The 23,247-nt window shown below is 44.5% G+C and overlaps 1 protein-coding gene across 4 annotated transcripts in view; it reads right to left on the reverse strand.

Moving 5' to 3' along the window:
- Window positions 1-2,155: 2,155 nt before the first annotated feature.
- Window positions 2,156-23,247, reverse strand: part of UNK (unk zinc finger) — a 44,585-nt gene continuing 23,493 nt past the window's right edge. The window contains exons 7-17 of one of the 4 annotated variants that reach the window (XM_077787349.1): window positions 22,685-22,769; window positions 20,735-20,877; window positions 19,423-19,470; window positions 18,348-18,548; window positions 14,162-14,230; window positions 13,316-13,490; window positions 12,070-12,171; window positions 10,392-10,580; window positions 7,437-7,534; window positions 6,674-6,931; window positions 2,156-6,316 (exon numbers count right to left, since the gene is read on the reverse strand). In XM_077787349.1, the coding sequence (XP_077643475.1) occupies window positions 6,161-6,316; window positions 6,674-6,931; window positions 7,437-7,534; window positions 10,392-10,580; window positions 12,070-12,171; window positions 13,316-13,490; window positions 14,162-14,230; window positions 18,348-18,548; window positions 19,423-19,470; window positions 20,735-20,877; window positions 22,685-22,769 (1,524 nt within the window). In that variant the 3' untranslated portion in view covers window positions 2,156-6,160. Of the gene's footprint in view, window positions 6,317-6,673; window positions 6,932-7,436; window positions 7,619-10,391; window positions 10,581-12,069; window positions 12,172-13,315; window positions 13,491-14,161; window positions 14,231-18,347; window positions 18,549-19,422; window positions 19,471-20,734; window positions 20,878-22,684; window positions 22,770-23,247 lie in introns of all 4 variants that reach the window. The other 3 variants (XM_021541668.2, XM_021541669.2, XM_021541671.2) reach the window with 3 other exon arrangements.

Genomic DNA, 23,247 nt, shown 5'->3' on the forward strand with positions numbered 1-23,247 from the left:
AAATTTCTTTTCACCCTCATTTTCTTGTGGATAAGCCTCTTATTTTAAATGAAAAGCCACAAAGCTGATGCGTGGGCTGTGTGCCTGGGGGCAGTGGCCCTGTGCTGGGAGCAGCAGCACAGTGGGGTGGGACAAGACATTTGCGGCCTGGTGGGAGCTGCTGAATTTCTACTTTTTTAAAATGTGTCTGTTTGGGTGTTTTTTTAATTTACCACCAATTTTACGGACCTCCTGGAAGCCTGGGATCTTGCTGGAGCTTGGGCAGCAATAAAGAGCATCACAGACCTGGTAGCCAAACCAGGAGGTATTTTGGGCAGCTGACAGCCCAGGCATGTGGTGCAGGTCCCTGGCATCACTCCCAGCCTGTGCCAGGGACCTGGGTCCCTCTGGAAGTGGTGGGAAGCTCTGCAGGTTGCACCCATGTGGGGTGACCCAGTATGACAGTACAAAATCCTGACAAGGCAGGTGGTTTTAACAATTTGTTGGGCTTTTTGGAGCTTGTTTTCTCTGCAATTAGTACTAATTATACATCTGGAGCTCCCTCTACCCCCACCGTGCATGGGGGTGACCACGTTTGAGCTGCAGCAGGTCCCTGGGAGCTGCCAAGGAGCAGGGAATTAAAAGCATCCCCCTCCCGGGTGCCTGAGCACCAGCTGCTCCCTTGGTGGGCAGAGCAGCCGCTGGGTCAGCTCAGGTCAAATCCTGGAGGCGGGGGTGGGAAAAGAAAAAAGCTCCTTTGGTATCTGTGTGACAGAGCCCACAGCAGGGGGGATTAAGGCACTGCAGGCTCTCAAGGAAGCCATTTGCTGGCTTAGGTTTTAGTGCAGAGAAATAATATTCCAGATCTGGGTCTGGGATTGTGGGGATGCTGTCTCGGGGTGTCATCTCAGCTGGGTCCAGCTCCCTGTGCCTGCACCCCACAGCTCACCTGGAGCTGGCAACCACCTCATGCTTTATTACGAGGTTTACTACACGAGGCTGGAGGTTTGAATATGGTCTCAGCTCATTTTTAGGTGTTTTTTTAAAAATCCCTGTGTCCCACATTGCCCTGGGCTGCCACCAGCCAGGCGTGTCCCATGGAGCAGGTGGCACAGGCTGACCTCTTTTCTGGGGTTGTTTGCACTGTATTATTCAAGGTGTTTTAGCTTAACATTTGCTCAGCTACAGGCAGTGGTGTGGGTCTTGTCCCACCCTAAAAGAAATCCCACCTTTTACAGAGGAAGACTAATAAACCTGAACCAGTCAGAACACAACTAACCCCATGGAGCAGAACACCCCAAACATTAAAACATAAGGCTTGAAGCACACAAAACCAGCTCCTGGCAAATGCAAGAATGATGAAGAGGAAGAAGTCTCCATCATCATCCTCCTAATCCTGGTGAGGAACCCGACACAGGTGGATGGCCAGACCACAAGAGAGAAGGGGCTGGCACTTAGATCTACTGATTTTATTGAGTTACCAATAATCTGCAATACAAACGGGCCCATTCAGAATACTGTTGTGACTGGGCTAATGGGAAGTGGTTGATGCATCTTTGAAGCATTAATTAGACCAAAACTAAGAGGTAATTCTTGAATCCACAGGCCAGGTGTGTTCTTTTGGGTGCCAGCACACAAAACACTCCATCCACTGTGCAGGCACAGCTCAGCTCTGCCCAGCCTGGCTCTTCCAGGACACAAATCCATGTCCAGACCAAGAATTTGGATGAGAATTTTTTGGATTTGCCACTTCCAAAGAGGTCCCTGCCCCACCTTAACCACATTGCATTGATGTTCCCCCTCTTTCACCACACCTCCATCAGGAAAGTGAATTGCAACACCCCCAAAAGGAAGGGGAGCTCAGAGAGGAATTATTCTTAGTAGTGTGAAAATTGGCCACAGAGTTGTTCTGAGGGCTCCAAAGCCCAGATTCCTCCACCCTCCCAAAGCCCAGAGCAGAGCCCAGGGCTGCACATCCACCCGGGCACCCATGCTCACACCACACACGCACACACCGCTTCAGTTTGTATTTTTTTTTCTTAGCAAAAAAATAAAAATTTATTGTCGTCTAAAAAAAAAAAAAAATCCATCCTGCCCTTGGAAACTGTGACACAGATTGAGTTCTTTCCAGCCCCACATGCAAATTCACTCTGCCAAGAAAAGAGTCTAAACCAGGTTTCCGACAGCCAAAACACATATTTACAGAGTACGAGAGAACGACAGCTGAAATCACAGTTCTATACATGGAATCAACAACACGTTTTACACCACTGATCACCATTCTGCCAACTTCTACACGGACTAGGGGCGCCTCTGCCCAGTGCCCTTCCTCCTGGGGAAAGCAGGGAAGGGACTGGGCAAGAATTGCCACCAGAAATACTGCAGTGTGTATTATTATTATTTTTTAAATGTATACTGTATTTATTTTGTTTTAACATTGGAAGCTACAGAGTGGGGAAGCCCCAGAAATCTCTCCAATGCAGTCACTACTTTGCAGGAATACTTCACCTTTAAAATACTAGGTTTTACATCAGTAACATCTATTTTGCTGTTGGCCATCACTCCAAGGATTATAATAACTCTGGAGGAAAACACTGGTAATATTCTTCCTTCTCAGATAGGGGAAAAGGAGGAAGAGAGGAGGTTCAGAGGCTGGTGGAACAGCAAGGGATGATTGAGTCCATTCAGTGTTACGGGCTTCCTCCCAGGATAAGGAATTCTCTTCATTGTCTCAGCTGCACAAGCCTTGCCAGTGGCTCAGGTTCAGCTTCAGAGATGTACAAAAGTGTAAAACCCTTCGGCAGGGGATCAGCTGCAGGGACCCCCAGGGGTGGGATCTGCTTTAGGAAATGTGCTCCAGCTCCGAGACCTTTCCCGGTCCCTGCAGGCACATGGCTACGGCACCTAAGGCTGGAGAGGAGCTCAGACTGGTCCTGTTAGCCCAAAATGCTAAAAATCCTTCAGCTCCTGGCTCTCACCTACAGCTCTGACCCTGCTTGTTGCTCTGGATCTACCCAGGCTAGTGTTGTCCCAAGCCAGCTGCTTCTAGGTTGGTTTGCCGCAATAATGTAAAAGTTTACTGACCTTTAGGATGCTGTGGTTTCACATCACAACCACAACTCCTTCCCCCAGCTCTCAACTCAGAAGTGTTCGACCTGCCCAACTCGTCACCAAGGTCAGCTCTTCTGAAGCCCCCAAAATTTTGGGGAGGAAAATGTCATTATCCACTCAGGAGTCTGTGTGAGGAGACAGGACCCAGACGTGGTCGGGGCTGTTCAGCTGGGCTGCTCCCCAAGGAACCCTGTGGATCCCACTTTTGTTTTGAAGCCCCCTCAGCTGTGCTGTGTTACTGTGTGTCCTGAAAAGGGAGTTCCTGCTTCAGAAGGAAGCCTGACAGTACGTGACAGGGGCTGCACTTATTAGCACCAGGTTTATTTCAGCTCTTTTTACACCAGACAAAAGCTGATCGCTGACTCTTTAAGCCTCAACTGCAGTGCTGTGATTATAGTTTGTCCTTCCTGCACGGAGCAGGCAGCAACAACTGCTGGAATGGGTCAGGAATGCTGCTCCTTCCCCCTGCTCCCACCTCATTTGGTTCAGAAATTGTCTTTAAATAGCCCACCAGAACATTCACAAAATATGCAAAGATGAAGTTCTCTTTTCCATCTGATGCTTAAGAAAATAAATTCACATTTCAATATTCCTCTCCTTTTTCCTTTTTTTAAAGCAGCAAACAAATTGATAGAAACCTAAATTTAGGAAGTGTTTCTTCAAGAACCAGAGAAAAGTGAGAAAGTCTATGTGCTTGTGCAAAGAGAGTGCTGAGAGAGGTGGGGGTGGGGGCAAGGGAAGGGTCTAGTGCTAATTCCTTCAGGCTGCTCTGCCATGAGTGCAGTGTGGCAATGGAAAGTTAAAATTTAAGGGCCACAAACAGGTGAAAATTCTGTATTCTTTGGTCCTTCAGTGTAAGTTTTAAAACAGAGAAACTGTTTTACTCAAAAGGGAAAAACACATTTTCTCTGGCCTGGAATTTTTCCTTGTACCCCAGGGAAACTGGGGGCAAACAGCTCTTTGCCCTTAACCCCCCCAAGTCCTGCATCACCCCGTGACTGCAAATCCCAGGAGACAGCCCAGGCTGCCCTCAGGGGATTCCCTGTTGGAATCACAGAGCTGCTGCTGGACACATCTGGAAAAAGAGGGTTGGCAAAAGGCAGCATCACCCCTGAGCAGCCCCCAGGGAGGCAGAGGAGCAGAGAAACCTCCATGCTCATAAAAAGTGTTACAAACCATAGCCAAAAATGGGCTGATCAGCTCTGCTGCTTATAAATATTAAAGATCTGATTCAAGAGTTTATTTCCTATGATTTAAGTTAGTTACAAAAAAAAACTTTTTAGTAATTTTTTTTTTCTTAAATGGGCTTTTTCTTCCTCCTCCCCCCCCCACTTTTAATTTTTTTTTTAATTTTTTATTTTTCCTAAAAAAAAGAGAAATGTTCATGTATTTTAATAAAAGGTCTTTCCTTAAGATCAGACCAAGGCAGATATGCTGCCCCATGGCACAGACATTCAAAGGCTATAACCAAACAACATAGCCACAATAGTCACTCAACAGTGTCTCTCCATTAAAAAAAATTTAAAAACCTGATGCTAGTTACAATAAAATACACATGGAAAAAAAGCATTTTTACCAAAAAACCCAAAAACAAGTTAATGGGAAAACATAAAAAAGAACTACACAGAGCTGCACTTAAGAGATCATCTGGGAATGCATATTAACCCCTTCCATGGAGAGGAAAGGTGGAATTATGGAAACAAACCTAATTATGTGTTTGTATTAAATATGAAGCTTTCTGAGAGGCTCTGGTAAAAATTCAGTTTTCCTACAATAGTGGGCTGCTGGAGGTTCCAGTGCTTTTCCAGGTCACAGAGGGGCAGCACAGGAGCATCCCTGTGCAAAATAAAAATGTTTAGTCAACTGAGTGGCCTTTTGGTTGAGATCCCAGCAGGTTACTGCAATCCACCTGATGTAAAAATCCAATGGACATGCTGGTAAGGAAAGTCACAGGAAAGCTCAGCTGCTGGGCAGGACTGAGCTGGTGGCATTTCTCTGTCCTGCTGGACTGTTTCTGTCACCACACATCTCCAGCACCAGGATTTCTGGAGCCAGCAATCCACAAACCACCCTTGAGCTGCTGACACAGGCAACAAAAATGTGCTCAGCCTACCTGGAATTGGTTCATGCACTTCAGCAGTGACTACGAATCAGGTCCCTGTGGCTAAAACAAAACTAATCTGGTCTGAAACAGTAAAAAGTCTCTGAACAGACACCAGACAAAGTGGTGCCTGGAGAGAACTAACCTCTGCATCCAAATTTCCTTCATAAAGGGCTTTGGCTCACCCAAGGGCAATACTTCTAAGGCTGCTCAGACCTGGAACATGTTGGCTGCATCAGCAGTGAACATTGGTCACTGAATTTTGGGGCTTGGCTTGCTCTAGGTCCAATAGAAATTTTTTTTTTTCCCTCTTTCATCTTTTCATACAAATATACAAAGAGTGTAAAAAAATTTAAAAAGTGAACTTTGCTGATTAAACAACAGACAAAGTTCCTGCACATTCAGAGATGGGCAGTGTGAGGCCCTCCAGGCAGGAGCCTGGCAGAGCTCCCATCAGGGAGGACGGCTTTAACCAAGCTGGGTCAGTGAAAGAGCAGGGGGACCGAAGGCATGAGCAAGTCATTTCAAACCACCTCGATCCTCCCCGTGATCTCAACTCTTCCTCTGGAAAGCACGTGGAAGCCCCTCTTGCCCACTCTAAGTCCTTCTGGAAATAGTCAAAAATTTGTTATCACCTAAATAGAAAAGAGGAGAAACACAGACTCTTTGCAAATGGCCCTTTGATCTGTATTAAAAACAGCTCTCAAGGTTCATCAAGAGTTAGAATTAGTGGGGCACGGGTGAGGGGCAGTTTAGATACGGGATGTAAAATATTAAAAAGTGCTCTGCAACTAATTTTCTGTTTTCATGTGTGCATGTGCGTGTGTGTGCACGTCCCTACACGTGCACAGCCACGCCCATCCACACACATATATACATATATATATATACACATACATATATATATGTACGTATGTATAAAGTTAAAAAGTTCTATAGGATATGATCGGAAGGAGCGTCCTCGGAAGGTCACGACTGCAGAGAGTGGGGCCTGTTGGGGTGGCAGATGGGGCACTCGCCCTCCTCAGCGCACGTCTCGCACAGCACCGCGTGTTGGCACGGTAACACCACCCGGTTCTCCTTCTTGCAGTCAAGGCATTTCACTGACTGCATCTGAAATACCGCCTGCAAGAGAGGGGACAGGGCACAGCGTCAGCGCCACGCACGCCGCCGTGGCCTGGGGAAGGCCAGGGAGGGCTTGCAGCTGGCTGCCCTGCTCATCTCCTGAAGCAAAAGGAAAGCAGCACAGTGTGATGCCTTTCAGGAGCTTTAGGATCAACAGAGCAGCTTTGATTGATTTACGTTCTGTACTGTAGGCACAAAGAAGATGGAGTTATCTTCCTGTGAGCCAGCTAGATTACATCTAGCTGGAAGTGCTCTGATATGCTTCTGATTTCTGAGTCTCATAAAGAAAAGGGAAAAAGCTGTGATCTGTAGGAGCAGAGGGGGCAGAGCCCTGCCCTGCCAAGCCCTGGCACTCACCTTGTCCACTTTCTCCAGGTTTGCCCGCAGCTGTTTCTGCAGGGTGTAGAGCGACGAGAGCGAGAGCGTCTCCAGGTCAGAGAAGGAGCGCAGGAACTGCGGGTCCTGCCCGGTGTGGATCCTCTCCAGCTCCTCCTGCAGTTTCTTCACTTGCAGCTCCAAGGCTTCCCTCTGCTCCCGGGCCAGTTCACATTCCATGTTAGCTGTGTTGGCGCGATCATTTGCTTCCTCTGCCTCCTTTTTCCAGGCATCACAAGCCTGCAAGTCCCAACAAAGAGGGTAAAAGAAGCAGTCTGAAAACTTGGTCTGTCTCCAAAGAGAAACCCAGGCAAAACTATCAATTTCCATACCCTCCTCACATCAGTTCTGATCAATCTGGCCTGCTCCCAAATTCTGAAACACGTCTGGAGCCTTACTTCAAGGCACTGCTTGTTCCACATACCCCATCTGCTTTGGGCTGTGGTTCTACTCATCTGGCTCACAGCGTTCAGGGGATGAACTCTGCACACTGATAAATTATTGTAGATCAAAGGTCTGACTGTCAAACACTTCAGGGCATCTGTTGTGACATCTGGCCTTGCAATTTCAGCACCTGAACTCACCAGACCAAGAGATTTGGTGATTTCCAAGGGAGAGGAAAGAATGCTGAGCACCTGTAAAACCTACAGCTCTGTCCATCACCTCCATGGCCAGAAAGAGCCTGTTGAAAGGCTGATACCCCCTACTCCTTTACACTCCCTAATCCCAGGATTTGCCCAAGTACCTGCTTGGCTTGTTTCCAAGACTCTTCCCACTGCTTTATTGTGCCGTTGGCCTCATCCAGTTCTTGTCGTAGCCGTGCCATCTCCGCAGCACCTGGACCTGACAGAAATGCAGGTGAGGTACTGGGCGAAAAACTCCCCGAAGCAAAGTGTTCCCATATGCTGCTGTTCATCCCATTTAAACCTGTTTCACAGGGAAATAGAGAGGGTTATGTCACAGGTGCTGGCAATTTCCCCATTTCCGCCCTAACCCTGTGAAATCCAGGATTCAAAAATGAGCAAATAGGATAAAAAGGTAATCTTAAAAATCAGTTTCATTCCCCTGCACCCGGAGTCCGCCACAGAGGGACTTTATAGGGGAATTTCACACACTCATCTTTACTGATGCAGGGAGGAACCATGACACTGAGTGGAAGCAACTCTTGAATAAGGCTGTTTTTAGAAGCATCACTTTTACAGCAGAGCTGACTGCCAGCTTGAATGCCCCTTCTTTCAGGGGAGCCCCTGACCTGCTTCTACCTCCCAATTTTCAGTGCAGCACAGCCACCAGAGTTGCTTCACAGAGCCCAAGTGGTGCTTCCTCCCACCCTACACCCTAAGAAACTTCTGCTTTTGTCTCCTCAGTGTGGGGCTTAGAAAAGGAATCTGAGTTCCAAACAGTGACACAAAAATGCTCCAAGTCATTACTGTTTCCATACACAAGGAACAGAACTGGAAAATCCTGTTTATAAACAAGTAGAGACAATGGTATCTGTATCTGCTTCATCCTCTGCAGAGTTCTAGCACTGAGCTAGTGAGCAGCATCAAAGAAAACTAATTAGCCATTTCCCTATTTTAGCTTGTTCAAATAAACTCTCTTTTCAGGAAGAAATTCAAGGCTTAGGGGACAAAAGAGTAGAATATCAGTTGTATACAAAACTGGCTATTTTTCCAGAGTCCAATGTTCATACTCTTTCAATAACTTTCACTTAAAATAGGTACCCACACTTTGCATTCAGGAGGAAACTAGTAGGAAAATGGAATATTGAGACAGAGTGTGGACTCTGACCCACACACGTTGCTCCAATTTGATGTGGGAGTAATTTTCATGCAGTGGTGCTCACCAATGGCTGGGAATATTCCTAAATTGAGCTGCAATTGATAATTCTGATCTCACAGTAGCTAAACTGTGCCTGCAAGTGAACCCTGGAATCAAGAGCCTCTCACTGAGGTCTATCCCAGCACCACTGATGTCCCAGCCAAGACACAAATAGTGACAAAATTGTCTTCACCAAGGGCTTAGGCACATGAACTCATTCAGCAAAGCAGCAAGGGATCTTTGCTGGCTTGGGCCACTTACCACAGATCCATTTCAGCTGCTCTGAAGGGTGCTCAGTTGAAAGCAAGAAGCTTTAATGGAATCCCAATTCACATTTTATTTTTTAAACCTCAGTTTTATTGAATGGGAACCCAGCATTAAGCAGGATGCTGGCAAGCCACAAATTCTGCCACAGTGCTGACCAGGCTGATCTTGTAATTTGTTTTAACTCCCTCTTTCCATCTGCTGTTCTCATTTCACATTGGAATTATCAAGACCCTTTGGGCAGGAAAGCCTTCTCTGCACATTTTGCACCTAGCACAGTGGAAACCAGCCCAGAACTAGGTATTTTTAACTCAATTTCAATACAAATAAGTGATAATTACACACTTGACATGTTATGTGCATTCACTAAGTTAAATGGAACAGATGATTGCCAACTGCTAAGATACTATTTAAATATCTTCTCAGAACCCCAGCAAAGGATTTGTTATGTTTATGGAAAAATATATTTTATAAATAAATTATTTAAATGCATTTGTGAATTTCCTGCAATTTTTAGTTTTTTATTTGTATAAATACACAGTCAAGATAAGCATAACTAATTTCTTCTGAAACAGCAATTTTTCCTTTCCTTACAAAAACTGGGACAAACAGCCAGCCTCAACCTAATTAAGAGCAGAGATGGCTTCTGATGTCTTTTATTACAGTAATTGTAAAAGCTGTTAAAGCCAAACAAGCAGCAATGGCAAGCATGGAAGCATGGGCTTGGGCTGTGCAAACAAGGGATGCAGTTACACAGATAAGTGCATGCAGAAAGAGCTTACACAAGCATGTAATCATTTTATTAGGTTAAGCTGAATAGTAAAGATTAAAGTGTATCTCAGATTTTAAGAGGCATTTATGTCTAGCATCAAGAGAGAGAATTAATATTTACTGTTACAAACAGAAATGAGCAGAACTGGTGTCCCTGTAGCCTGGAGGCCAAACAGTTTTATTTCTCAAGGTAATCCCGTGTCTTGATAATAAAACAGATTTGTCTGCTAAATTCCCTGATACAGCTGAAGCTCCAAAGTAATTTCTCTTTCTTCAGTCCCTCATGCAGGAGAAAGACCCTCGAGGAGGGGAAGGAGCAAAGGGGACAAAACTGAAACACTGACTTTTTGGCAAGTTCACACTGCAGAACTGGTGCAGAGTGTCAAACAGAAGAAAAAGTTCCAATGGTCCAGGCCTGCTCTAGAGCTTCTGGAAGCTCTAGATCTGGCCCACAAGCAGTCCTGGGGGAAAACTGCAGTCTAAACTAAGCCAAGCTGAGGACCCAGCTCTGAGTTTTACATGAAATCTCAGCAAAGCACTGCTTTGCTGGTGCTGGAAAAGACAGAGCTCTTTTCCCTGAAAGGCATCATCAGAGCAAGGCAATTAACCTATGCGCCCCTTTTTCCCAGCCTAGAAACAAGGGAAGAAGAGGAAATTGCTCCCTTGTCCATGAGGTATTAACTGACTTTTGATAAAACAGCTTCTAGTCCTGTTGCTGTTCTCATGAGAAGAAGAGATACATGGCAGCAGTGAAATAACACATTGAAATTAAAGCCAACTGAAAAGAAAATACTTACACGGCACAGACAGGCATGTACATGGGACACACAGACTGTGCATTTACCTAATGATCCATGAGAAGCTGATGTCCCCAGGAACGTGTTTTCTGACTGGCTTAAGTGTCCCTGGGGCTGATGGAGGAAATGCGATGAGAGGCTGACCGGTGGAGAAGGAGAGGCGGAGTGAAAGGAGGCAGAGCTTCCAAGGGACCCGGGGATATTTACAGGAGCAGAACTTTGCAGCAAACTCCCACCTGGACAAAGAACACACAGAGAGGATGGCTATGTATGAACATGAGGTGTGGGCATAGGCAGGAGTTCAGAGCAGGAGGTGTCAGGTTCCCTTTCTCCTCCCTGAGCCCCTCGGGATTCCCTCCTTCTCCTGAGGTTTCATTCCCCTCTCAGCCTTTAAGAGGAGCACTGAAGCTGCTATCCCATGACCCACATACGTTAAGACCCTCCACAATTCAATGGATTACTCTTTCAGTGGCCAAGGAACAAAAGGTTTTCTGAGCAGAGCTCAGTCCCTGTCAGTCTAGAGAAGATGAATTTGGTATCTGGTAAAATACTTTGTCACGAAAAATTCACTTCTAAAACATTTGCCTCTGCCTTTATACTTCCAAACAACCTGTAGTGAGAAGACCACCATGATCTCAACCACTAAAACTGCTGACTGGTTGTAATTACACATACCTGAGTGCCTGAATCTATCAGTAATAAAAATCCCCAAATAAACAAAAGCCTAAGCACAAAAGACATCAACTTCCCTTACACCAGAGGTTCTTCTGCCTGCCACTCACAGATTTAGGGAGATCTCAGCCCTGCTCTGTCCTCATCTATGTCCCTCCTTAGAAGGTCAGCAGGCAACACCCAGGCCTGATGTGAAGAGAGGGAGAAGGGGAGAATCCCTACGGCACTGCAGGGGGGAGCAGCAGCAGCAGGGCTGGCAGCAGACAGCAACAAAAAACCTCCAACAGGCTCTAATCTTTGGCAGGGAAGTGGAAGTGATACTCTTTCCACAGGTCTTTTCCCACCTCAATACAGCTCCAGGCAGTGCAGTTCCCTTGGAAACCTTCAGACAACCAGTTAAATCCTGCTCAAACAGCTGCTTTACACAGCAAGGGTAGCCAGAAACTACAACCAATTCCAAAGAAGTTATGAGACATTTCTTTTTTTCCCTGGGCACCCATCAGAGACAGGTAGAAGAGGCCTTAGCCTACCTCCATGTATCAAAATGAGACAGACATTACAGGAACAAAATCAGCAGACCATGATGACACTCTGACAGATGGATGGCATTACCAGGTCAGTAAGTTTCCTGTTACAGCTAGGGAGAGTTTACTGCTTAAAATGCAAATTGTTATAATTTGGCCTGATTTGAAATGCATCAGATGCCTTCTGGAGTCCACTTACACATTCAAAAAAAAAAAAAAAAAAAAAAAGGAAAAAGAAAAAAAAAAAGGAAGAAAAAAAAAGGGAAAAAAAAATCAGGCAAGTCCCATTCAGTCTCAAGAAACATCCCTAAGACAGCTGGGCCCAATGGCAACAGCTCAGCTCTGCTAGTCAGTAAGGGCAAGCTCTCACTTCAAAGATGCTCAGGGGTTGCCAGAGTTTGTTGTAATTGCTGTTTTAACCAATGTAATTTTGGGACTGGTTTTAGAGCTTGGTTGGGCTGGCTCCACTGAGGTGACTGGGCAACACTGCTTGGCAGAAGATAAAGAAAGCTCTGTTGCTTTCATGTACCTATCATGATGCCACTCGTGTGGGGCACTGTGCTGCTGTCAAATGTCTTCTCCAGGGCAGCCACTCCGAATTCATTCAGGTCCAGGTCATCCAAGGCAGACTCTGCCAGACACAGAGGTACCAATTATGTTATAAAGGACCAACAACTTCAAGAGATAGGGTGGCCCAAAGAGCCTACATGCAGAGGAGCCTGTGCTCGCTACCTCTCAGGGCCCTACTCTCCATCCTGGTCTATCCTGGTCTCAGATGGTTTGGCAGAAGTGTCATGGGCAGCTTTTCAGTTCAGGTTCTTTAACCTGACCTGTTTCTTTTTGTCTTAAAAGTATTCCCAAATGGTATATGAAAACAACAATCGGATTAATTAACAGCAGATCCCATAAGTCTTCCCCAAACTGCTCTTTTAAGTCTGCCCCTTATGTACAGGAACACTGGCTTACGGCATGTCTGGGTCTGGTTTGTGCTTTGTCTCTGCTTTCCCAAAAAGCCACTTGGAAAAGAAATACCAGGAGAAGGGAACACTTGAAAAACATCTCTGAGGTTCTCATATTGGGTAAAATAAAGCTTATTAATGCCTGAAACTGTTGTATCTATTTGAACATGTCTCATCACTAATGATGATCAATATAATTCCATCCCACATGTGCCCACTCATTTCTATTATTATTTTTAACAAATTAGTGAGATCACCTCAGAAACGTTATATTTAATTAAAAAAAGGAAAAAAAAAAAAGAAAAAAAGGAAGAAAAACAGGTGACCAAAAAGCCTGTACCTATCTAAGAGTGACTCCACTCTCTGGACTCTCCTGTTTCCCTTTCTCTTACAGCCTCTGTCCTACACTCTACAAAGGGCAAAGTCCTTACAATCTACCTGATGGTAGCTCTGGCTATAAAATTGTCATTTAGAACTGAGGGGTTTAACTGTGGAAAATGCCCCTGTGATTTCCTGCCTAGTCCAAGACCTCTTTGTCACTTTGACAAAGCTAAAACTAAGGCCCTTGTACACCATGGACATTCTGAGTGAGTGGCTCAGAGGCCTTCAGTTGGTCCCGTGGGTGAATTTCATCCAAAATGACCCGCAGGAAACATCAGATGTGTCACAGTCACAGAACAAGCTTCAAGAATCTGCCAGCACTGACAGACACGGAAAACTGGAGGTCACTGGAACACCCACGTTATTCCAAGTCTCATACCTGGAGATCCATGGCTGAGGAAGCCCTATTTTCATAAGTGAAAAAGGCAAAGTTACCTATGACAGACTCAACGGTGTCACTGGTTGGATAGAAGGGAAGGGCATTGGCATTCATGCCTGGAATGCTGCTGGTGCCGGCGGGGCTCGGGGGGGTTGCAGCCAGACTGGAGGTGATACTAGAGGAGATGCTGGATGTCAGTGGACTCCCCACTGGGAGAATGCCCAGGATGTCCTGAAACAAGAGTGTGGAAAGCAAAAGAGGTAGGAAATAAAACAACTTTCTAGAACAACCCCTTCAGAAACGTGCAGGAAGGAGCCAAATGACAGCAGCAAACCTGTTTCCTGCCTGCTTCCAACCTAACAGATGGCTACAGCTACCACTGGGCTGGGGGTGGGGAGAGATTAACAGCTTTTCTTTAATTTCTGTTGACTGTTTTCCATTCTATGTCCCCCCACCCCCCCAGTATTCTAAACATCTTTCAGGCTGCCCCAGAATTAACTCCTGTGACCCACAAGTTGCATGCAATCACATCCATGGGCCACACAATCACCCACTCAGACTTAGTTCAGCACACGACTTAGAACCTGATATTAAATTCCCTTTGTCAAATCCTTGAACTTAGATGACTCCAGAGATCTATTCCAGCTCAATTTTCTGTAATTTGAAGACTCTATTCTGCACAGTCCAGCCCTATGACTCTACCCTGAATTCACTCAGTCTAACTACTCACAAATAACACCTCCAGCAAATCATCCCATCTTCATAAAGTAATCCTTCCAGCTGAGCATCCCTAATGGTGTCTGGACTGTTAGTTACTCCCTGCAGAGCTGTCTGGATCCACAGATTTCTCTGTGGTGCTGGAAGCCCTGAGCTGGCTCAGAGCCCTACCAGCAGTTCCGTACCTGTTTGGGCTGTAACAAAGGTTGCTCCTGGCTCCTGTGTTCCAGGGAGTGAGACTTCATTTTTGCTTGCTGAAGTAAAGAAACAAAACAAAAGATAAGCAGAGGGATTATTTAGCAAAATTAAAAATGCCTGGCTGCTGGCTTTGGAGAGGCCATGGGAAACACAGCCCACTCCTCTCTTGGGCTGCTCAAGGCATTGGAGAATTTGGGGAGAGGAAAAGCACAGCAAACTAAACATTCCAAGAAATTTGCTTTCTGTATAGCAAGATATCACTCCTCGAGTTATGCAGAGACTTGTCACAGTGACACTTGCCTTTAATGCTGCTGTAAGACCCCTGCTAGCACAAAGCACATTCTAAGAACCAAGATCAAAACCAAATTATTTTTGCCTTGCTATAACTAACTCATCAGCCCTACTGCATCTAAGACCCAGAAAGGGCCAGAAATGGTGGGAGGCAGATTGCATTGTTAAACTATGCAAATATTTTTTCAGTTTGGGGAAAATAAAAGTATGTAGATTATGTTTTTCCTCAAACTTTTCCAGCTCCCAGCTAAGATTGCCAAGTAAAACACAGTGATAACTAACCAATTTTCAAAGCAACATCACCATACTAACTTTACAAAATATCCTCCCCTCATCCATTAACATAACAGCTCAAAGGTAGAAAACATAAGTGAGGCCAAGGTTGTCTGGAACTGCAAAACTGCATGAATGCCAATACACATTTGGAATCCTACTATCCAGGCTAAAAATTCAGCTTAAAGTCCTTTCAGCATTATATATTTAATGAATATTAACTCTCTTGTCTTGCAACATCAGTCAGCTCTGCTGGATTCAGTTGGGAAGTGGCCTCAGGAGCCTGTCAGTCTGGCTGCAGGCCTTCCTCCCATGCTGTGACATGCCACAGGGAGATCAATCCCACCCTCTAGGCACAGAGAGGCAGCAACAGAGTGATGGGAGTCAACCCTGCTTGTTTACTCACTCCCCAAACCCCCCAGTGTGAAACACAGACACATTCCAGCCATAAAGCAAACATGGTTTTTATCCCAAATACAGGCAGGCACCATCTCTGCAGGAAACTGAGGCATGATGTGCCACAGCAGCACATGAGGCACCACCTTGAGTGAAGTGATAGCCCTTGACTTCTTGGCTGAACAGTCTCATGACAAAGATAAATGAGTGCTGGAGAGGGGTGACGTAACCAGACAGACAAAAGAGCAGTGCAAGAATTCCTCCCTTGGTTTTACTTCATTAAATCATTTTCTCTGCTCAGCTCTATGCCCATGGGCAGAGAGGTCAAAGCCTGGCAGACAGGCAGCTGGGAGATGGACACAAAGATCCTTCTGCAGTGTTCTCTCACTTTGCTGAGCATCTTCACGACACAGGAGCCCATGATGGGCTGGCTCTCCTCTGTGTGTGAGAGCTGTGCTCTGTGAGTGTCTGATAAAGCTGCTGCTGCATTACCCAGCACAGCCCTGCCCTGTCTGACACTCAGCTGAACACAAAATGTGCAATCTCAGACGTCAGCAGCTGAGGGGAGGGCACACACGCAGCCGTGCCCCCACTGAGAGGCTTCCTGCCAGCGTGGGGAGCTGCCTCTGCTGCAGTTAAGTCTTACTGGAAGTGCTTTTTTTTTCTTTAAGGAGGAGAAAAGTGAACATATTTCCAAGTTAGCCTCAATTCCCAATGCCTGGAATTCACACAATGCAAGGGAAAAATAGAGCAAGCAAAATGTCACCACTAAGCCAGTCTCCTTTAGCTCTGAATAACATTAGAAAGGGCACACATTGAGACAAACATTCAAAGGACAGGCTGAAATTCTCCAGCTCACTCTGCTGCAGTCAGGGAAGAGAACAAGGGACATAAATTATGAGTGAAACTAAATGTTTTCTGACCAGCATGGAACAAACCTACTGTGCTGTGTGTCAAGACTTGGGAACACCTCCTGGTCGTGGCATTCAAGTCTTTCCAGTGCAGCCAGCATTTCTCCAGCTTGCTAAATCTTTTGGGACTTGGGAAAAGTATTTTTAGCTTTAACTGCTGGCTCAGCCTTACCATAAACTATGTGGAATCTATTAAGACTGAAGGTGTGTTTTTCATTCTAAGTGAGAAACTATTTGTACCAATTCTACAGGGGAAAAATGACAAGGCCATTGCAGAACTGAGCCAGAGTGTCTCCTCTGACGTTTTCACACAGGAGCTGACAAAGTTAAATGCCTCATTATTGAGCTAATTTACAGGAAATTTGAGAATCTCTGGTGCCCACTGCAGCCAAAGGGAATTACAGTAGAATTTGAAAAGTAAGTAATTATAGATTAAAGTAAAATTAAATCAGGACACTTATGAGACACCTAATCTGTAGAAGCCTAGCATAAGGCAACTGTGATTACTTCTGTCTATACCTTAATAGCTATTTATTCCTATTTAACACAGGTTTTGCTTAATTAAAGCCACAAAATTGAGCAAAATACAGCAACTTTGTAGCACAGATCTGACTTCAGATACAAATGCTCATCATCTGGTCCCTCTTTTATGAATCCTATTCATGCTACATCCCCTTTCTCCTTGGCTTAGGCTTGCTGCCCATTTTCTCCAAAGCAGGGCCTCCTTGGCACCCTGCCTCTGCTGGCAGCAGACAGGGGTTCTCTCAGTCCTCCAGCTCTGGGTTCACTCCTCCTTTGCAGCAGAGGCCACAGAGAAGGAGGACATGTTTTTCCTTTTGTTTCTAAACAACTGTTACAAGCTGCTGTGCCTGCAAGAAGTGCCAAGATCACAGCATGCTCTGCTCTTTACCCCCAAAGACGTGTTGCATCAATTTGCAGTTTCCTAAGGCACATCCCCCTTAGGCCAGACAAAGGGAGCATTGATAAGAGAGCACACATGCATATAGCTTAATCTGGATTTGTCACTGCATCATTTTAATTAGACTAAACAGTGCTCAGGACTGGCTCTACTGCAAAGCTTGGCCATATTTTCCCAAAGCCATAAAAATAAATAAAACCCATGGAGTCTGCTTCTAAATTCAACTATTTTATGCAAGACCTTGTCTGGACAGGATATTTCCACAGTTTTCTCACAGCAGTACAGGCTCATTAAGACTGACTTCTTTAATGTCACAGACCAAAGTGAAAACACAGTCAGGCTGAAAGCAGCACTTCTTGTCCTCTCTGTTCTCAGGCAACACAGACCTGGTATTCTTACTCCTTTTTATACTCTTGTCCAAAAGAACTTGTAGGAGATTCTTTTGCAGGCACCTTCTCATACAAGTAACTATCCCCCCGCCCCCAAATCAAGATACAATTACCAACCCAGTAAGAAATAAAAACTGAAATAAAAATCCAAGCTCTAGGTTGGGCTCAGGTTGGAAGGGGTGGTGCAGAGAAACTATTAATTGTAACACCAAGAAAGGAAATTCACAGCAAGAAACTGACTGTAGAAAAACTCATGTGTGGCAAAAGAGATGGAAGAGATTGTCCCAGGCAGCAGCATGAATAAGGCATAATACCAGGAACAAGACTGAGGAAGAAGCAAGGCAAGACCAGGATATCCAAAAGGGGTAAGAGGGAATGTCATTAAAAGATGAGGGCTGGGTAATATTCAGAGGGTTCTTCAAATAAGAATGAGGAATTCTAATTTAATATAGAAGCCACAGGAGAGAGTCAAGGATCAGAATGATACAGCCACAGAAACAAGAGACAACTAACATGACATCTTTAATACACCAGAGGAATGGTGAACAGAGGACAAACCAAGTCATGGAGACCAAGGTAAGAGTTTGGAGTGGAAAGACAGAAGGAAAGATGAGTTTCCATGAGACAATGGAGCAAAAGACACAGCAACTCCTGGCAAGGACCTAAACATGGAAAAAGAAAGAGCAAGAAGTGATGTGGGAAGCTACCCAGGGTCAACACAAGACAGAAGTTGAGAGGGGTTAGGAAAACAAGCAGCAGCTCGACTTCTACAAACTGGGTGTGTGATGGCAGCAAGGGAGACAAGACCAGATGTGAGATGAAAGAGGCTGGAAGGGAGACTGAAAGCAAGAGCAGAGATCCAGAAACTGCTCTTATGAGAACAGAGCTTTCCCACTTTTGTTCCATCATAAACAAAACCCCATTCAAGCTAGACTGGGCAATTTTTTATTCTTTCTCATTCCCCCAGCTCTTCCAGCCAATATTCCCCACTAACCTGGCATTTGAAACTCTTCAAATACTCGGCCCCAACCTGATCTTCTCGCTCAAACCCCGGTGCTTTCTTGTAGCTGCCAGCTGCTGTGACTGAGTCTGGAGGAAAACCAATGGTCTCCAAGCTGTGGGGCTTCCCAATGGCACCAGGAGGAGACCCACATATATTAGATGGGCTTCCAAGACTGCTGTTCCTACAAAGAATCTAACAGAGGGAACAAGTGTCAGGAAAGTACAGCCAGACAGCAGGAATTGCTCAAAGAGAGGCATCCATGGAAGTGCTCAATCACGTCACTGTTTGTAGATTGATCACACTGACAGCCAACACAACCATACAAGCTTCCAGTAAACACTCATTAAAAAACAGGAAAAAGTTCCACTGAATTTACACAGTCCCACAATTATAGTTTTATTGTTGTTACTTTGGAGTGCAGTCTTGGAAAATCTAACCTACAACTCTAGTGACATTTATTCTTTCCGAGGCCTCAGAGGTGACTGATCAGGTTCCCAAAATCACCATAACACTCTTCCCTTTCCTTAGGCTACAGTGGCTCCTGCCTGAATCTGGGGAGTGGTGTGGAACCTGGAAAGGTGCTGTGGCAGTCACAACAATCAGGCACATCTGAGCTATATGTAATACACTATTTTTTACTTTCCAGTTGGAAATCTCCAAGATTTAATGCAGACACAATTCAGGTATCAACAGCTGCATTAAATAAAAACGCAATGATTTCCAACACTTCCATTCTTTGGACTAATACCAGGGATCACAATCACATGCAACAAGGCTAGTTTTGCACTGTAGATGAAGCCACAGACAGCAGCAAAGGAAGTTGAGTTTTAGAGAATGTGTCCACCTGGATGAACACAAATATCCCATTTCTCTGGGACAAGGAATTATCTGCCTCCACTGACAAGCACGACTGTGCTTCAGACATCACAGATTCAAATGTGGCACAGTCTGGGCTGGCATCAGGAAAAGAAAAAAAAAAAGGAGCAGCCTACAATGTTTTTATTTTATTTTTATATAGACATTCTGCTGTCCAAGCTTCCCTACAGTCACAAAGATAACTACTCACTGTGGTGGAGGTGGGGCTAGTTGGCAGAGTTCCTGATTTATTCCACACCTACAGTACAAATACAAAACAGAACAGGCCACGTGAGGCTGGCTGCTACAGGGACCTTTTTCTCTGATTAATTCATCATGTAAAATGATCACCAGCAAAGCCATATTTGTTTGCAAGCTACATGCAGATGCCCTGTGGAGTGATGAAGTCATAGACAGACATGTGCTGCCATTTGGCACATATCCAAGGATTAGGAAAGACTGTTTAAAAAAGAGCTTGAGATAGACAAGACTTAAACAGCCAAAAAGTAGAAGATATCTTCAACTGTCCTGCAGTTTTCAGAGAATTTAAATGATACCTTCATAAGATGAAGGGGTTTTGGTTTTTATTGCTTTCCAGTGTTATTTAATAAGAGACAATATTATGCCCCTTTTCAAGATCTGTTTGGAATTCTACCTGCAATCCAATTCAGGACAGCTATGAACTGCTAGGTTGGCTCAAACACAGCTTCTCTCCTCAAAGAGAGGGAATAAAATAAAGCAGAGGTCCTAGGTGAGTTCACCTCAAGTCTGATCAGTTTCAAATGAGTTAAATTCGTGTCTAGTACCTTCTCAAAGTTTCAGCCAACCATTTGAAAAGGTTACACACCTTATCAAGTGCAGTACAAACAGGAAAGACTTAACAAAAAAAAAAAAAGAAAAAAAAAAAAAAGAAAAATCTAAGTAAAAATGTGGTCTAGCATTCCATGGGTTTCTAATCTGACTCTATCTGTTCAGCACTTAGACATCTTCTTTCTTGTATGGACAAGTAACTACCAACAATCTGGGGGCATTACTGAAACATATCCAGAGTTTAGCTATCTCCAGAAGTACAAGAGGGAGGGAACTAAGGATATCCTATAATGCACCACACAATATGCACAGGCTAAGGCTCTGAGATTACATATGTAAACAAACTCAATTGTAGTTATGTACTTTAGAGGCTGTTGGCTCACAGCCTTTAATTATAGGTCTTGGAAGCTAAGCCCAATGTGTACCTCCAAACAGGAAGGAGCTGGACTGCGTGTGCGGATGTATTCCACTTTCCTGAAAGTACATCAACAAACCCTGCACAGAAAGGAAGGCCTGGGAATTTTATAGATGAGAGGAGAATACTAAAGCCACTGAATGTATGTGCAAAAAAAAAAAAAAATAATGGAACTGAGAACTAGAAGAAGAATCTCATATCCTCTAGGCTTTTGGATACTTTTCTTGGGAGAAAGAACAGACTCAGAGAAACACAGATTTGCACAATATGGACAAGGCTACTCCCCAGGGCTACATACATTGCTAAGGTCTGGGGCATGTGGACTGGAAGGGCTGACTGGAACAGAGTCCCCAGCTGCTGAGGGCATGTACATCACAGGAGCTGTCTGGGTGGGGCTGGACACGGCTGAGGATTGCTGCAAATCTTCACTGAGCGCCGGCTCTGCGGGAGAAAAGCACAGGAACACCCTCAAAGCTCAGCCACTGCCACAGAGCACAAAACATTTAGGAACAAGAACACCCAGATATTCCTGAGAGAAAAAATACCCCACAAGCACCTACTTAAAAATGCAGAAGTAAGGAGAAACCTTATTTGGCTTGTTTGCTTATCTAATATTCCTCACATTTTTACTGTCATCACATACACACTGTGCTGCTCTTTAGATCATTAATGCTGCTCCAAAATTATCTTCTCTGGATGAATTGTGTGTTATTCATTCAGTTCTCTTGAACTAAGCAGAGTTTCCTTCTTTGCCTAGCACAGAGTTGATGGGTGCATTATAATTAGCTGAGGGAGTTAAAGTTTCCATCTGTGCTCGTTACGAATCATTAAAAAAAAAAAAAAAGTGACCCTGGTGTGGAAGGTAGAGATGCTGTAGATTTGTAGGATTTACATCTAACACTCAGCATCTTCACAAAAAACTATAGAACTGACACTACATCTATATTTAAATATCCTCAAAATGCTGGTTTCCTGCTATTAATCAGAAACACTCAGGCTAAGAGTAGACATAATAAATGGATTCCTGTTATTTTAATTGCATTAGGCCTGTCCTTGTTGACCTCTGTAGGAAGGACTAAAAGATATAAATCCATATGACAGCACAAGAAATTACCAAGTTGTAATGACCTACATGCCACAGAAGGTTACTCTAAGTAATATAATATCAAGTGTAGTAATCTTATTAGGATTAGGGCATCCCTAAACAAAAATACTATATTATATGCAAGGAAGTTTGCTAAACACTGTTCCTTTATCAAGATTTCATTTTCTAAAGCTGGCTGGATCCCACTGTGTAGCTGCACTGCTGTGTTTTGGGCCATTACAGCCCACAACTCCAGCTATAATTACTGCTTGTCAACAAGGCTTCCTATAAGAGGAACAGCACAACCTGTAGGGAATTTACTCTCCTCATTCCTTGTCAAAGGCAGCAATTACTAATTCCCTCATTTACAAAGGATAATCAAATAACAGAGATTTTCTCAAGGCCATGTAGTGAGTCAGTATCAGAATAAATCTAGTGAATAACCTGCTCTGATCATTGCAAATTCAGCAGTGAGAGTGCAGAGCAGCAACGGAGGAAGAGCCCTAGGACAGAAACCAACCATTATTTATGAATATTAGGACCACCTGCAGGTAGAACTTCCACAACCAAAACTGCATCACTACTTTATAGTTGATTAAAGTGAGGATTGAAATAATGCCCTATAAGTCAGGGAGCTATTGAGAAAAGAGGATTTGAGATAAAGCAGTAAAAAAAAAAAACAACACATATTTTTCTTCTCCAACCTGATTTAAAGACTTAGAGTTTAAGTAAAACTTCATAAACAGTAAAATAGCTTTCTTTAAAAAAAATGGATCAATAAATTATCTATAATCAGGAATTTTATCTTCAGCATTTTAAGATGACACTTGGCAATTTAGCTAGGTACAGTTCATCCATGTACAGAAGAGAAGCAGCTTTCTCCACTTCCATCCTCCTGAACTGACACCCAGAGAACTGAGCAGGAGAGAGGGAACAAAGGGAGATCCTTCAAGAGACAGAGCAGGGAGAGCTAAAGGCTGAGTCCTACAGGCCACCTACTGCCTCCAGCTCTGCCAACACCTCCCACATCAGCACAGTTTTACAGAAATCAAAATTAACCCTTCACAGGAGCTCTGATTTTGCAGCTCTGCATTTAAACCCTCTTGGTCAGAAGCTTTCCACAGCTCAAACATCCAGGAAAGATGAGAGAAGTAGTGCACGTACGTTCTACGTGTGCAAAGGCACAGAAGGGTCCTCGGGGACAGCTGCCAGACTGCTGCATATCATTGCATTTGGTGGATTTGTAGATCTAAGGATGGGGAAAAAAAACCAAACAAAACAAAAGAAAACACCAAACAGAAATTAACAGAAAGTAACAGTGACCACCCGGTACAGAAATACTATGAAGAAATTTGACAGCAAGGTAGGGACACAGATAAGAAGTGCAAAGGCCAGCAGAGCTCAGGGTGACCATTTCAGTGCTTTGCTTCAAAGAAAGGAAAACCCATTATAGCTCTGGAAACACCAAAATATGCCCATGACAGCTAGAGCTCACCCAGAGACCAACCCACCACACACCAGCTCACCCAAAGGTCACCATCTGCCATGAAGTCCCTCAGACTCACTGGAAGCTCCATGGACATTACAAATGGCAAAAGGTAGGAAACAGCTGACAGATGACAGCACAGAAAGTTGCAGCCACATGTTTGCAAGGAAAATAACAAACCATTGACAAGGACTGTAGCAAATGGATTATTCCCTTTCCCCCCAGTTTGACAGGCGGTGAC

This window comes from Lonchura striata, chromosome 19, assembly GCF_046129695.1.
Source record: "Lonchura striata isolate bLonStr1 chromosome 19, bLonStr1.mat, whole genome shotgun sequence".
Taxonomy (NCBI): domain Eukaryota; kingdom Metazoa; phylum Chordata; class Aves; order Passeriformes; family Estrildidae; genus Lonchura; species Lonchura striata.